Consider the following 16,666-nt stretch of genomic DNA (forward strand, 5'->3'; position numbering starts at 1 on the left):
CGAGGCCCCCGGCCGGGCGGCGGGCGGCGAGGCCGGGGAAGCGCAGCCCCGAGGTGAGCCCGCGACGCTTTCTCCCAGGCCGGCCTCTTTTTGTCTGGCAAACGTGGCCGCGGCGGGGAGCTGTGGAGGAGCGCTGTCGGCGTCCCCCGGGGTGACAGGCGGCCGAGCGGCGCGGGGGGGCGTCCGGACCGCGTGCGCCTTGGGTGGTGCCCGAGGTGGAGGCGCCGAGCCGGGAGGACTGGGCAGCCGGAGGGGTGTGTTCGATTCATTCGAGAGTCGCGCTCTTTAAAACGGGGAAACTTTCTTTCGAGTTCCGGGAGGGGGGGAACCGACTGTTCTTGTTTCCCGCAAGACACTGGGAAGCTTTGGGGATTGTGGTCAGAGCAGCAGCGCGAGGGAGGCCGCCCGGGCTGCAAGGACAGGATCCCGGGAAGCCACCTCTTCTGCAGCAGCAGGGCTCCTGCACCCCGTTCCGGAGGCAGCGGGGTAATGCCCTTTAATCGAGCCCGGCTGAGCCCTCTAAAAGGCGCACCGGGAGCACGGGCTCAAGCATTGCTCGTGCTGCCCGCCGTCCAGCCGGACACACGCGCACACATGCACACACGCACACACACTTAGAAAATAGAAGCTCCACTTTAGAGTCCTGTGCACGCAGTTGGAGGCGGCCGAGCATTCGCAGCAGGCGGCGTCGGCTCACACACTGTGTATATTGCAGTCAGGTAAAGCTCAGCCAGCACATGGTTTTGCAGAGCCGAGCCCAAAGGTCAAGGGGCAAGGAGCTTTGCAATGCATTCAGTCCAGAGTCAGGTTCGGAAGGCTTTCTTGATTTACTGGCTTGAACCATCATTAGCAACCATTCTGAGAAGGAAGTTTGACAGGAAACCCTAGGAAATTATGCAGTTATTTTGCTATCCTGGGGTCTTGTGGATCTCAGGTATCTTCCGTATTGTTTAGACCGTAGTGGGTGCAAAACTACATTCCTCTTGCTGAGATTAGATTACGCAGCATTGGAGAAAGAAATAGAAAAGAAAAATTGCATGGATATCATAATCTATCTTCTGTACGGAGTGGGGTTGGGGGAGGGGGACGGTTAAGGTTGTCACTTTACGCTTTCTGCCTGGTCCAACCCAGCCAATGGAGTGCTGGAATCCAGACACTTTCATAGGTATTTCTTTTTTCTGGTGTTGCATTAATTTAATTGTAATATATAGAATTTTTTTTAAATGCATGTTTTCTGGAATACCGTCATTTCAGGGTAAGGCATAAGCAACTTCTGGTGCAAGTATGAGGAAGCATTTTGAGCCAAAATATTTAATTTATGGATCTGGCCACCCTGATTCTTCAGATTCTTTTTGAAATAGGGTGGGAGTGTATCTGACAGCTTCACTCTTGCAAATTGTAGCCACAGATCTAGTGCAGAAGTTTGCAGAGGCAAAGATATTTTATCATGACTTGGATCAGAAGGAATGCTTGAGATCTTTTTCTAATCTTACATTGCAGCCTCCCACTGAAATGGGGGAATTTGCATAATTCTGGGGGCTGCCTCCCCTCAGAGGTAAGGAATGTGGGATGGGAAGTCACTTTTCCCTGCGGTGGAAAGCCAGCTCTGCTCTGCTCCTGCTTTGTGAGTGCCACTTGGGTTTTTCACCATCTTTTACTTAAAACAAATAGATCATTCTGGGCACAGATGCGCAACTGGAAAAGAGTCTTTTTTGGCTTGATCTGGTGGTAAATTCTGTTTGCTGCGCCTGAGAAACCAGTTTTAACAGGATGCAATGAGTCAGTGATGGTGGGAAGCCCAGGGCTTCATTTTGTTCTTTTATTCAACTTCCTCTTAAAAACCTTTATGTCTCTGGGCAGTTGTGTGGCGAAAGTTCTGTCCAACCATCAGAAAATTTCAGAGCTAAGGATGGGAGCAAACAGAGTGCTCATGAACTTGTGAGGGGTTCTCAAGGAGACTTCTGGAACCTTAGGAATCCAGAGCCTACAAAACTCCCAGGGCTGTAGCAAGCCCTCAGCTACAATGGCAGGGACCTTAGAAAGTGGGGTTTCTGGCACCAAGCAAGCCCCCATGACAAGTTTGTGCTCTCAGTTGCCTGTTGAGGAGGAAACGAGATGTGGCCAGCCAGAGCTGCTTCTTTGTAAATCTATGGTAACACCAGAGGAAGTGGTTGGACACTCACGAGGAGCTGGCATGAACCTGCGGAGCCCACACAGAGCTGGTTCCAAGCTCTCTCCATCCATTCCCGAGGGGGCGCAGGAGCCTCTGCTGCAGCTGAGGCGGGCCTGACAGCATCTTTTCTGTGGCCGGGGAGGCCTAGGCAGCCTTCACCCCTCAGCTCTGCAGGAAGGGACCTACTCCCTGCCCGCTGGAGACCAAAATACTTCCTCCACTTTTTCTCCCTTCCAAAATTGAGCAGCGAGCCTGACAACTCTCTGTGACTGTAGGAGAAAGAAAATGCCTGGCTATGCTCCCTCTGCTTGTCGAAGCCCAGCTTTTTCTCCCTTCCAAAATTGAGCAGCGAGCCTGACAGCTCTCTGTGACTGTAGGAGAAAGAAAATGCCTGGCTATGCTCCCTCTGCTTGTCGAAGCCCAGTGACCTCTTCTAGAGAACTTGGAAAGGAATGAATCAGCTACTTGGGCATATTTAAAGGAGAAGAACCTGACAGTCATCTCAAAATGAGGGATCTGCAAGACCTAACCACAATTGCTGAAAGACAAATACTTTATTTCATAGTATTCATTTAGTTCAGAGATGCTTCTTCATTAACTATGGAGGGACAGAGGCACGTTTTAGCTTCAGCACTTGTTGAGTAGGCACCCCTGCCTGTGAGTGTGGGAGACAAGAAGAGAGCCGTTCTCACACAGACTCTGGAATGATCTTTGAGGCCTCCGGCTCATTCCACCTGGTTAGTCCTGTTGATAGTTTAGAGAGCGTCAACCTCAAGCAAATTCTCATGAAGTCAAGTGGAGAGCAAACCCTGGGGCAAAATCTTCCCCATTTAATGAGAAGCCACTCGCCTTAGGGTCTTCCAGAAGACGTTCTCTCCAACACTCTCCTTAGGGGAAGGCAGTTCATTTTTAATAGGGCAGGAAGAGCAATGAGTAGCAAGCAGGTAATGGCAAGCTGCTCACTGTCATGAAGGATGCAGTGAGGTGGGGGCTGCTGGCTTCTCTCTCCAGAACTGGCCAACTCTGTGTTTTAGTTTTTGTCTTTGCCATTATTTCCCCACCTGTAAAATGGGGATAACAGCTACCGGATGGGATGTTATTCAGGTTAATTGGTTAATGTCTGCAACCCTTTGAGCTCCTCCTCAAAGGGGAATTTACAAGGGCCTTGGGTGCAGACCACCTGCTTCCAGTCTACTCCCAGAAGCAGGGATCTCTTTCAGCAGTCTGATCCCCTTCTCTCTGGAGCTACCATAGGGAAAATAGCTATTTGATCATCTCTCCTCTCTGTTGTATTCTGTCCAGCCACCCTTAACCCAGGATTGTGGTGACAATGCATTTCTCTTTCTACTGTCTCCCCCTTGGCCTGCGGCCCGAGCTTTGTTGATCTCAGTCAGCACAGAGTTGAATAATGTATTTTAACCCAGGGGGCAGGGTGGGAATTCCCAAGATGCCAGACCTCCTGACAAGGTTCCCCTGGGGGATAGGCCTACACCACACCTCTGCCCTTTCTCAGCCATTCCCATCTCCACTTGGTCAGAAGTGCAGATTACAATGCCCATTTCGGGGCCCTGGCCTGTCTCCCTCTCACATAGTTCCTGGTCAGGCCATTGTCTTTATTTGCAGTACTACTTTGCAGTTCTTGTTTCTCGGGGGCAGTGTCTCTGGCTCTAGACCCCCCCAGTGGCAGGGAATATATGGATAAGTTACAGGCTTTTCATCTCAAACCCTTTGTGATTTCTTCTTGTAACTGCCCCCAAATACCCACAAGCCTAGGATTTTAGGGAACTGAAATGTCTTTTATGCTCTCTGTTCATGTAACAGGACTGTGTTTAGTTTTTGCAGCTTCTAATAAGACCGCACCACTAGAGAGTGTCGAGAGTCTTGTAACAAGTGGGTGAAGGCCCCAGAATAAATGGAATGCTAATTTTTACCTTTCTCTTCTCCCCCATCACATAATCAGACTCTCATTGATAATGCCCCCTCCTCTAGCAGGGCTGATCTCTAATCAGGCTAGTGTTCTGCCTTTCCAGGATGCTGCTCTGTGACCCACCTCTGCCTCCCACAAGACCACGCCAGAGAGCTGGGCACAAGATGAATGAGCACACCATCGGCTCAAGATGCACCAGCCCATCCTACTGACCCCCGAGAGGCCGAAAATGTCTGCGTGCAGTGACTTTGTGGAGCACATCTGGAAGCCCGGGTCCTGCAAGAACTGCTTCTGCCTGCGGAGCGACCACCAGCTGGTAGCCAGCCATCTCCAGCCCAGAGCAGGCAGCCTGCCCCCTCCACCTCGCCTGCCCCCCAGGCCTGAGAACTGCCACGTGGTAGATGAAGGTGTGAACAGCTCGCCCTACTCCAAGCCCACAATCGCTGTGAAGCCCACCATGATGAGCTCTGAGGCCTCGGATGTGTGGACAGAGGCCAGCCTGAGTGCTGAAGTCTCACAGGTGAGGCTGACTAACTCCTGCGGTATTTTTACAGGGGCTGCTCCTGTTCTAACACTTGGTGACTGGCTGGCAGCCAGGGAGGGCTGTTAGAGCAAGAATCCTGCAGGATGGCTTCCCGTCAGCTTGCCCCAAGATTGGTCTTTCCTGACTGCTGGTATTTTGCTCTAGCTGCCCTTCTTTCTATCTGTCCCTTCAGGCTAAGAACTGTTAATCCAGTCCCTCCAAATTTCCTCCTGTGATTTGGAGACTAGATAAGGGCAGATAAAAATGGAGCTTTATAAAAAAAAGTTTAAAATTTTTTTCAGCCAATAATTTAAACTACATACACAAGTAGCAATAATTGCATAATAAATCCCATGCATCCAATACCCTTCAAATCAACATGATCTTCAGTTACTTGTATATTCATGACCAATCTTGTTTCTTCTCTACCTCCACCACCCCATCTTCTTTATGATTTTAAAGCAAATCCCAGACATCACATCATTTCAGTACATATTTTTAAAAGATAAAGTCTTTACAAAAAACTATAACCACAATACCATTAACACACTTAAAAATGTTAGTAGTAATTCCTTAATATCATCCAGTCCAGCCAGTGTTCATATTTCCAATTTTGAAGCTTGGATTTTACCAGCTTTGATCTAGGATCACTAAAAACAGTTACATCCCTAGAGGCTAGACCACTCTGCACATCCCACGAATAAACCCTAAAAAGGTATAATTATTCAGAGGGCGCCTAGACTAGGGCTGCTGGAGTCTGCTGCTTAGACACGTGTGGGAAGCTGTATGTCTAAGATGTACTCTAAGAACTGCTTGCTACCTGTTTGACATCTTTGCCTGTTCAAGTTTTCTTCAACCAATGTGGTGAGTGCATCAGGATGGGTGTGTGAGCACATGTGAAAACTTGTAGGTCAGTTTTTTTTTTTTTTCTTTTTGTCTTTTTTCGTGACCGGTAACGGGATCGCAACCCTCGGTGTCGCGCCCATACCACGACCGGCAACGGGATCGCAACCCTCGGTGTCGCGTGCCCGCACCACGCTCAACCACTGAGCGGACAGGTCTCTATATGGGATCCAAACCCTCGGCTGGAGCACCGCCGCGCTCCCAAGCGCCGCACTCTACCGAGTGCGCCACCGGGCCGGCCCATGTAGGTCAGTTTTAAATCAGGGGAGACTTTGTTGAGAAGAGGCATTTCCTGTGATTGCAGTGAGTGCCCCTTCAGGGCTGCTCCATTTTTCCTAAGCTGGTTTCGCCCATTCACCAGGCCATTCTGGACCCCTTCAGCCTTCACCAGCATAAGCTGGGAACTCCAAGTTCAGAATCATCTGAGATAGGAGCCACATGTGGGCTCTACATTAAGGCTGCTTCTAAAAGTGGGGGTGAGAAGGGAAGGAGGGGGGAACAGTGATCTCAGTGATGGCAGTCACCATCCATCTATCTTTCTCGCAGCCCAGTTAGTGCAACCACTTAGGCAGGCTGGGGCTGAGCTTACCACTGCAACTGGGAGGACGAATAGCTCTTTGGCCTGGCCTGAAGCAAAGCGCAGAAAGAGGCAAGGAAGCCCAGCTCTAGCTCAGAAACCAGCCTTCACCCTCCAGCCCTGCCCCCAACTCTCACCCAAGGCGTTTTAAAAATCCTTAGGACTTCGATTTCCTCGGGAATGCACTGTGACAAGGTTATCAAAAAACCAACAAACACAAAGCAAAAATTGAACCAGACCCCAAACTTTATTTTCCAAGCCTGTTGAAGAACTTATTTCACCTGGCAGTTTCAAGGGAGAAAGCAAAATGTTCTTTCTTTTAGAGCTTTTTCCCTACCTCACAGACACGCTAGAAGCATTACACACCATGGGTGGGAAGGCAGCTCAGTGGGCGGCTGTGGCACCTGCCCCTGCCCTGCACTGCACAAGGCCCTTGCAATGTCCTGGCACTTCTCTCGCGCGTTTCCTCTCTTTCTTTTTTCCCGGACAAGGTCTAATATACGTCTTTTAACTTTGGGCTGTGCAGGTCATCTGGAGACGAGCCCCCGGCAAGCTGCCGGTCCCCAAGCAGGAAGAGGTGCCCATAGTTTACCTGGGCAGCTTCCGCGGGCTGCAGAAGGCGGCCAGTGCCCCCGCGCCCGCGGATGGCAGCCCGCGCTGCCCCCCAGCCTATGCCATGGTCGGCCTGCACAACCTCGAGCCCCGGGGGGACAGGAACGTCACCTTCCACCCTGTGCCCTTCCCCGACGACAAGGTTGGGCGAGAAGATAAGCCCTCATTTCCCTACCAAGAGCTGCCCTCCGCCCAGGAGAGCTTCCGCCAGAAACTGGCTGCCTTCGCGGGCATGACACCCGGCTGTCCCAAGGGCCCCGGGCCCCGCCCCTGTCCACGGCCACTGCGGGAGTCCCTGCCCTCGGAGGATGACAGCGATCCAAGGTGCTCGCCCTCGGGGGACAGCGAGGGTGGAGAGTACTGCTCCATCCTGGACTGCTGCCCCGGGAGCCCCGCTGCCAAGGACGCCTCGCAGGGCACGTGCGCGGGGCACACCGGGGAGGACAAGCGGGCTCCGAGCTTCCCCAGGGAGTGCCGTGGCCAGGGCCCGCCAGCCAACCCGCCCCGCCCGGGCCCCAAGAAGCCGTCCCTTAGCTCAGAGGCCGCCAGTTCCTCCGATGGCCTCTCCTGCGCCAGTGGCAGCAGCGGGGCCAGCAGCCCCTTCGCCCCGCTCCTCGAGAGCGATTACTGCTCCCTCATGAAGGAACCTGCACCCAGGACGCAGGAGGACTCTGGCTGCCACACGGTGACCTCTAGCAGATGCCTGGGGCTGACTGGGGAGCCCCAGCCCCCAGCCCACCCCCGGGAGGCTGCACAGCCTGAACCCATCTATGCTGAGAGCACCAAGAGGAAGAAGGCGGTTCCAGCACCTTCCAGGCCACAGGCCAAGGCAGAACAGGCAGCAGCTACCGAGGGCCAAGTACGGACAGGGAACGCCTGGGCTCAGAAGTCAGCATCTGGCCCCGATATGGCTCCCCAGGTAGCGGCCACCATCACAGTCATGGCAGCCCACCCAGAAGAGGACCATCGGACCATCTACCTGAGCAGCCCTGACTCTGCAGTGGGAGTGCAGTGGCCACGCGGGCCTGTGAGCCAGGACTCCGAGGCGGGGGAGGAGGAGACTTCAGCAGGGCAGGGGCTGAGCTCCAGGGAAAGCCATCCTCACGATGCAAGGGAAAGCATGCCCAAGGGGAGGCCCGCCATTCCCCCCAAGCTGTCCAAGAGCAGTCCCGGAGGGTCACCTGTGTCACCATCTCCCTCCCCACTGGCTGACCTCAGCGAGGGGAGCTCTGGGGGTGGCTTCATTGGGTTCCAGTCTTCATCCAGAGGCCCCACGGACCCCGCTTCTTCCTGTCAGACCAATGGTGTCACTGCTAGCAACCCTGTCAGGTGTCCCCTGCCTGCTGCCTCCTCCTCAGCCTTGGACCAGAGGCGGCCCAGGTTCCAGACTGGCACCTGGAGTCGCCAGTGCCGGATAGAGGAGGAGGAGGAGGTGGAACAGGAATTGCTGAGTCAAAGCTGGGGAAGAGAGACAGAAAATGGCACTGCAGACGGTTCAAACTCTTCTACCTGGCACCGTCTCCACCCCACAGATGGCTCTTCCGGGCAGCACAGCAAAGCTGGGACGGGGATGAGCAAATCAGCCTCTTTTGCCTTTGAGTTCCCCAAGGACAGAAGTGGCATTGAGGCATTCTCACCTCCTCCCCCGCCTCCAAAGTCCAGGTGAGTACTATTGTGTGTGACTGTCCAGAAACCTTTGCCTTAGCCACCTCTCCCAAAGGCCTTCGGGCCCAGGCCCTGAGTCCTGCACTGCAGGCACTACTGCCTGCCCAAAGGCCCTCGTGACTTTCTGTAAATTTCTGAGCGCCCCAGTGCAGCCTTTGGAGAGCAGGCGGAGTTGGTGCTTGTGTTCATGCCCAGCAAATGAACCTGCAAGTGCTGCCCTGCTTGGGATTGGCTATTTGGAATGAAGCTTTCAAAGCACCGCCAAGCTGATGCTCTTTTTTGGTGTCCATATTTTTATAGTCTGATCCTCTTTTCTCCCTCTCTCTCTGAAGTGTCTTCAGCAGGCTTTTTCAGGGAAACCCGGGAATTGTTCATTTGCTTAAACATGCAAAAGAGGGTTAAAGGAGTCTATGCTGCAGGATTTGGGGAGGCGAGAAGGCAGTACCAAGTGTGTGCTACAGAAACTGTTGCCACGATGGTGATTAAGCCTTGTGGCCAAAAGCAGAAAAGAGGAAGCTTTGCACGTGGTTAGTAACCCTCAGATGTGGATTTTTAAAGGAAGAAAATGTAGTTTTATGTTAGCATGCTGAAACTCACAGCTTTCTCCGGGCCAAAAGCAGAAAAGAGGAAGCTTTGCACGTGGTTAGTAACCCTCAGATTTGGATTTTTAAAGGAAGAAAATGTAGTTTTATGTTAGCATGCTGAAACTCACAGCTTTCTCCACCGCTTCACTGCTATCTCCTGCCACTTTAAAGTACCTTTCAAAGCCTTAAGAAACATAAATGCCTTTTTTAAGCAATTGAGCTGTGCATGGAATTTAAATTCTGGAAAAAAATTTCTCTTGATAAGAGCAAAACAGATTCCTGTTAGGGAAAGGAGAAACCTACTGTTTTTTAAAAAACAACAGTTTTTCTCTAGTCATGTCATCTCCAGTGGTTCTGTTTCAGCTGATGTGCCTCGAGGTTGAGGTCAGAAACAAGGGAATTGACCACAGAGAGAAATAGCCGTGATGCTTGACTTTGAACACCAACGTGTCTCAAGCTGTGATGGGATCTAACAGGGGCTTGTTCTTATGACCACTACTTTGTTCTGGTATAGACACCTCTCAGGTCCTCAGGTGATTGCAGACTCTCTTTGGCTACAGTTTTAACTCCCTGAACAAATGAGGGATTCAGCAACTAATCTGAGCTCCCATTTATATGGCACTTACTATGGGCCAGGCGTGGATTTAAAGGCATTAGATATATGAACTCATTTAATCCTCAGAATAGCCCTAGGAGGTAGGAATTACCAGTACCAATTTATAGATGACAAAACAGAGAGAGAGCCAAAGGAATGTGCCTGAGGTTACAGCCTACCTAGTAGTCCAGCTCCAAAGTCTGTGTCATGAATATATATGACAGTGATGGGCATAGGAATTGAGCAGAACATGAAAATAAAACATCGTCATCGTATCTGTTTGCCTCAGTCCTGGGTAGGTTAGTGGAAAGCACAGGCTTTGCCATTAGAAAACCAAGTTCATATTCCAGCTCTCTAACTTAAGAGTGACCATGAGCAAGCCACTTATTGTACCTGAGTCTCCAGGTTACTGTTTTCTAAAAGGGGATGATAATAACACTTACTCTTACAACATTCTGTTATTGAAAGGCTCAAATGAGGTGAACAACAGAATCCACTGCAGAGGTTAGTTATGCTGTAGGCAAAAGCCACCCAAGCTGTTGATTGTGGCAGCAACACCCTCACCCTATAGGAACTGGCACGGCCCAAGCCCAGGAACACCACCTGAGCCTTGGAGAAGCACCTAAAATGTTCTCATTTAAGAATCATAGGGCTTGGAGAAATCCCAGTAACCATAGCAACATGACTCAGGTAGGGTTTTAATTAGCATCAGGATTGAGATCGGAGTTTTTTTGGCCCAGTTTGTTTGATAAGACTCTTGGATTATATAGAGCTCAAACCAAGTGGGAATCTAGAGGTCCCAGGTTCTAGCCCTTAAAATACAAACATCACAAAAAGACAAAAAAGTTCTTATTTTCAGGACTTTTTGGGAGAAAAATCTAGGAAATAAAATTAGCTTAAGGGAACACAGAAAAAAGAGCATCTCGTGCTATTGAAAATAAGTCAAACTAGTATATAATGTATTTGCATTTGGGGAAGCATTTTCATTTTTCAAGCATCTCTGGCATTGTCTTTTGAATCTTCACACCTCCCCCATGAGCAGCTAAAGGGCAGGCTTGGGACCATAAGCTGACTTTGAATTCCGGAACTCAGTACTTCCTGAATTTCTCTGGGGAGGGTGCTGGGAACCCCAGAGACTTCAAACCAAGCATGTTGGGGTGTTGGCACATCAGAGTGTTAGTGAGAATGCAGTCCACAGTTGGCGCAGTACCAGATGTCAGTTTTCCAAAATGGAAAAATGTAGAAGGTGTTCAACATAGTTCACATATACCCATCTGTTAAATGGGTCCTATTTCTAATGATCAGCTTTATTCATTACGTGTGTTATGTACACTCAGATCTCTAGAGAAAGGGTCTGGTTCATGCAGGGCAGTGTTACTTTCCACTTACACAGTATGGAGAGAGAGACAGGTTCATCTGCTTTCTTGGGCCATTATAGAAAAATAGAGGATGGTTTTCTGGTTTGCCTATTGCTCTGTTTTACAAAACTGACTCCAGCACAGAGGGGGAAAAAATAGGTGTTAAGAATGCCTTTGCTTTCCTATAGTCCTGTATTGAATGTTTGGCAGTAGCTTATCTGTCTGTTTGACACATTGTCTTCTGTAAACTGCCATTTGTGTTCCTGAGAAACCTCTTGCTGTAATGCCATGCGGGACAAAGGCTCTTGATGCTTGTTTTATGCACTGACCAGCCCTTCTTTGGAGTTTAAGTGCGTGCCCAGCCCTCCTCCCAGGCAGTAAGGCAGAGTCCCAGTCCTTTCTTTTCTGCTGCTGCCAAGGCAACCTCCTCAACCGGCCAAGTAACACCTCCCTGGAATGATGGACCCCGCTGAGTCTCTGGGTCACCCCTGGTCCAATTTAGGGTAGGTTCATAAAGTGAGGATTGGCAAATACTGCTGGTTAAGAGGCGAAAAACCGCAGCCAAGAAATGTACACTCTTAATTTAAATGTCACGTTCAAGGCTTAAGGCAGTTTAATGAGAGCGGCAGTGCCTGGGGAAACAATTAAGATGCAAAAGAATCAAATTCTTTCTGCCTTTTATTTCTTCACCTGGTTTTAAATGACTTATGACTTTTGAGTGACAAGGTTAGTTGAAGGAGGATCATCTGGTTAGTGCAGACAAGCATTCCCCCCCCCTCCAAAAAAAACCCAAAATAGAGTGAAGGGCCTGAACACAGAGGTAGAATTGAGGACAACAGGGAAAGAAGAAATAAGACAGGTTTATGTGGTTTCAGTCTCCCAATGTTAGGGCCCCAGGTGAGACTAATCAAAAGAAAAGCATCCCCAGGAAAGTGAGATGTTTTTGTTTTAAAGTTACCACTCATGCTAACTTTCATCTTAGTAACCCACTGCTTACTAGATTCTCACTTTCCTCCGTGGGGATGCAGGGAGCAGAGGCTGCGTCTGACCTGGGGCTTTTGACCACTTTAATTCCTCTCCCACATTGCTTCTCAGTAAACAGGCAGTGAGTGACAGTGTCATAAATAGAGTTCATTTCTGTCCACAGAAGCAGCCACTTTGCTAATGGGAGGAACCAGAACGACTTCATTGTGTGGTCTCTCCTGTAATGTGGTCTCAGCATGAGTCTCGAGGGTGGGAATAGAAAGAGTGAGATGGTTATTTGTTTCCAGACTCTGTGCATAACCTGATTAAAACTCCAAATACTTTATTCTGGAGGCACTTTCTACTGTGGTGGGTTACAGTGGGATGGCAACAATTTACTAGGAAATCCCATGGTTTTGACATACAATGGACTTTTCTGTGCGGTGTTTTGAAGATCAGTTTGTATTAGGAAGCACTGTGTTTAGAGAATCTTCTCTCATGATGTTTAGCCTTTTTGACAAAACTTAAGTAGGCTGAAGGTTGAGTAAGTCCGGAGAGTGAACGAAAACTGGGCATACTTCAGTGGAAGAAATGGTCCCCCACACGTACACACAGTTTGGCAAATGGAACAAAGCACATGTATCAACATCGCAAGTTTATATTCTGCCCATGCCAGGAGTAAATTAATAGTTGGCCTTTTCCCATGAGTCTGTAGGTAGAACCTGGAAACATGGGAAATCTAATGATGCCATAAGAAGGGAGTATTGAAATTGATGCTTCCTGTTCTGTAATTTTTTTTAAATCATTGACTTGACAACAATATATATATAACACCTAAGACTTTCTGTCTAATTTTAGGCATATATTTTTGACTAAGCCTAGGGAATAGAGAGTCTTTAATTCATCAGATGTCTACTAATTGCATACTTTTTATTAGGCTCTGTGCAAGGTGCTAAAAAGCCAGTTACTGGGGTTCTGTCCCTTAAGGATCCTTAGGGTTGAGAGTATATGAATTAAATCAGCAGATGTGCAATATGACCACCATAGGCTCACCTCTGCTTTGATTCCCTTTGATGAGACTGGTTCTCATAGGATCTGGATCCTCACCACATTCTTATGTTCAGCAGTGCAAAGGTAAACTCAGCTTAGTGTCCAGGAGTAGTTACAGCCCTCTTTTCTAACTGTATTTTGACCTGATCCAAGATCAGGATTAGTACAGGCTTGTAAATAATGATAGATAGATAGATAGATAGATAGATAGATAGATAGATAGATAGATAGATAGATATAAATAGCAAAAGGGCTGAGGTAATATCAAAAGTATTTAGCAACTGGTATGGCATAGGCCCCTATAAGAGCAGATGCCAACCTTAGCCCCAGTGCAGGGCCCTAGAGGCCTCCAGCCATGTGAAAGTTTTCCATCATTAAGATAATTCTTAGTATGTACAAGTCAAAAGGAAGATAAGATTTTATGACTGAATGTCCTTTAGTCATGAGAGCAACTGAGTTGCATCCTCCATGCCAGTTATGATCAATTGGAGTGGTGGTCTGGAGCTCCATGTGGGAGCCCACCCTTTAGGAAAGCTTGCCACAATTGATTAGTAATGTCTGTAGGTTGTACAGATGTGGGTTTTGGAGACATGTGCTGGCTATTTGTCAATCCAGCCTTAAAATCTAAAATGCAAAATCTCTGATGGTCAGTAATCATTCCCCATATTAATTTTAGAGTTTAAGAATTCCCATACCTTTGGGGGAAGGATATGTGGTCTGTCTAGCCCAGTGGCCCTAAGCTGAGTGTTTGGTCACGAGATGTCCATCCTCTTTGATTACAGCCTCAGAGTTCAGACTGGAATGCCAAAATGTCTTGTTTCCTCTAGTGAGTGATTATGAATATTCTATGAATTTTGGCCATTTTGGAACTCTGTATTTTAGTAAATAACAGTTACCATTAAGTTTATTATCCATTATTTAAAGTATTATTTCCCTTTACAGACCTTAAATTTACTTTTTCAGTTCTTAAATCTATGTCCAAGATTGGGGGGTGAGGTGGTAGGTACAGGAGGTGTCTCAGAGTCTTTTGGAGGGATAGTTTGAAGGTGGAAATTAAGTGAAATAATATAAATTTAAATTGGGGAAATGAAAANTACACACAGTTTGGCAAATGGAACAAAGCACATGTATCAACATCGCAAGTTTATATTCTGCCCATGCCAGGAGTAAATTAATAGTTGGCCTTTTCCCATGAGTCTGTAGGTAGAACCTGGAAACATGGGAAATCTAATGATGCCATAAGAAGGGAGTATTGAAATTGATGCTTCCTGTTCTGTAATTTTTTTTAAATCATTGACTTGACAACAATATATATATAACACCTAAGACTTTCTGTCTAATTTTAGGCATATATTTTTGACTAAGCCTAGGGAATAGAGAGTCTTTAATTCATCAGATGTCTACTAATTGCATACTTTTTATTAGGCTCTGTGCAAGGTGCTAAAAAGCCAGTTACTGGGGTTCTGTCCCTTAAGGATCCTTAGGGTTGAGAGTATATGAATTAAATCAGCAGATGTGCAATATGACCACCATAGGCTCACCTCTGCTTTGATTCCCTTTGATGAGACTGGTTCTCATAGGATCTGGATCCTCACCACATTGTTATGTTCAGCAGTGCAAAGGTAAACTCAGCTTAGTGTCCAGGAGTAGTTACAGCCCTCTTTTCTAACTGTATTTTGACCTGATCCAAGATCAGGATTAGTACAGGCTTGGATAGATAGATAGATAGATAGATAGATAGATAGATAGATAGATAGATAGATAGATAAGCATGTTCTTCAAGGAGCACCTGGCATATATATATATGCCAGGTGCTCCTTGAAGATGAACATTCTTAGTTATCTGTAATTCAATAAGGTCCCTGGCACATAGTAAACGCTCAAGAAATATTTGTTAAATGGGCAGTTGTAGGCAGAGACCATACCTTGTCTATTGCATCTTCCAGAAAAGCACCTACCTCCATGCTGTGCACAGAGCAGGTGCTGGAGAAATGTGGAGGAAAGAGCAAGTAGCTTTGAATACAAAGTGTCCTTTTGAAGCCAGGTCTCCAGGTTAACTGTTCATGCCTCTGTTCTGGCACCTGACACACTGCGTCTTGCATTGCATGGGTTCATTTTGCATCTCCTCAAGAAATTGTAAACTTCTGCGAATGCAGGAACCGTTCTCATACATTCCTTGATTTCCCCATAATATACCTTAGCACAGAGCCTAATACATAGTAGGTGTTCAATGAAGAATGAAATAGGACATTGTCACCTTGAGTGAAATAAGCTGAGGTTAATAACTNGCCTTCTCTTGCCACAAGAATGTTCCTTTCAGGTAGCAATCATCTAAAGACTTTTTTTTTTCCACCACTGAGTTGCAAGGAATTCTAGGGTGTGGCTTTGTTTCTCTGAGAATAGGTTTTTCTTGCTTCCCAAGGAGGATTGGAACACACAAGCTTGGGCTGTATGAATAAGCTCCCTCCGTCCATCCTGCGATAAGGACTTTGTTCCTAGAATGGCCAACCTACTTTCTGGTTGTTAGTGGCCCAAGGAATTTTTGTGTTTTGGGATTGTTCATGCTTTCCTTAAAGGACTTGCCAAAGAATACTCGGTGTCTCTTGCTGCAGCTAATAAGTTTCAGAGTTTAAGGATCAGAGTCTTTATCCTCTGTGCTTAAATTGCTCATTATTTCTTTCTATTGCTTTTTGGCACATGCCTAAAAATGTTGGGTGTTAAGAGTATTCATGCTGTTCCCACACAACTGTAAAATTCCTGCTTCAATTAAGCTTTTAACCAATGTTCTGGACAGCTTACTTTCTGTGCTTCTCTGACAGGCAGATTTGTGTAAACACTGTTCTATGTTGGATGACAAGGGCAACTTCCAGGTTGAAGACTACTTTAAAAACACCCTTCCCTTTTTACTCAGATATTTTGCTCTCTAGTTAATTTTAGTATCTCTCACTAACAAATGATCCCCCTGACTTCCTGGTAGTTAGGTTTCATATCCATTTATACGTGTGCTATAAAAACTTTTCTAAAGTCTAAAACCAAGGCAAATAATTGGTAGTGATATCACTGTATGCTCCTGAATTGTAGAAAACCCTTTGGAATGTTTCCTGCTCTTTGCGAGCTCCAGGTGGCAGTCAAAATTAATGGGAATGAAAATACATTGGACAAATATAAAAATAGTTGAGATAAATTGACATATTAGTAAGTTATATGACCTTGAAGATCAGGAAGAAAGGGAAAGAGAGTCTTTGGAATGTTAAAATCAGAGTTGGGGCATCATTAAGATAATTCTTAGTATGTACAAGTCAAAAGGAAGATAAGATTTTATGACTGAATGTCCTTTAGTCATGAGAGCAACTGAGTTGCATCCTCCATGCCAGTTATGATCAATTGGAGTGGTGGTCTGGAGCTCCATGTGGGAGCCCACCCTTTAGGAAAGCTTGCCACAATTGATTAGTAATGTCTGTAGGTTGTACAGATGTGGGTTTTGGAGACATGTGCTGGCTATTTGTCAATCCAGCCTTAAAATCTAAAATGCAAAATCTCTGATGGTCAGTAATCATTCCCCATATTAATTTTAGAGTTTAAGAATTCCCATACCTTTGGGGGAAGGATATGTGGTCTGTCTAGCCCAGTGGCCCTAAGCTGAGTGTTTGGTCACGAGATGTCCATCCTCTTTGATTACAGCCTCAGAGTTCAGACTGGAATGCCAAAATGTCTTGTTTCCTCTAGTGAGTGATTAT

At 47.3% G+C, this 16,666-nt stretch overlaps 1 protein-coding gene across 1 annotated transcript in view; it reads left to right on the forward strand.

Annotated features, from left to right (window-relative positions):
* The first annotated feature begins 4,290 nt into the window (after window positions 1-4,290).
* Window positions 4,291-16,666, forward strand: part of LOC103601361 (tyrosine-protein kinase SgK223) — a 60,879-nt gene continuing 48,503 nt past the window's right edge. Inside the window, exons 1-2 of the mRNA XM_008585762.1 lie at window positions 4,291-4,620; window positions 6,630-8,377. Of these exons, the coding sequence (XP_008583984.1) occupies window positions 4,291-4,620; window positions 6,630-8,377 (2,078 nt within the window). The remainder of the gene's footprint in view (window positions 4,621-6,629; window positions 8,378-16,666) is intronic.

Source organism: Galeopterus variegatus, unplaced genomic scaffold (assembly GCF_000696425.1).
Source record: "Galeopterus variegatus unplaced genomic scaffold, G_variegatus-3.0.2 Scaffold3700, whole genome shotgun sequence".
NCBI classification, from domain to species: domain Eukaryota; kingdom Metazoa; phylum Chordata; class Mammalia; order Dermoptera; family Cynocephalidae; genus Galeopterus; species Galeopterus variegatus.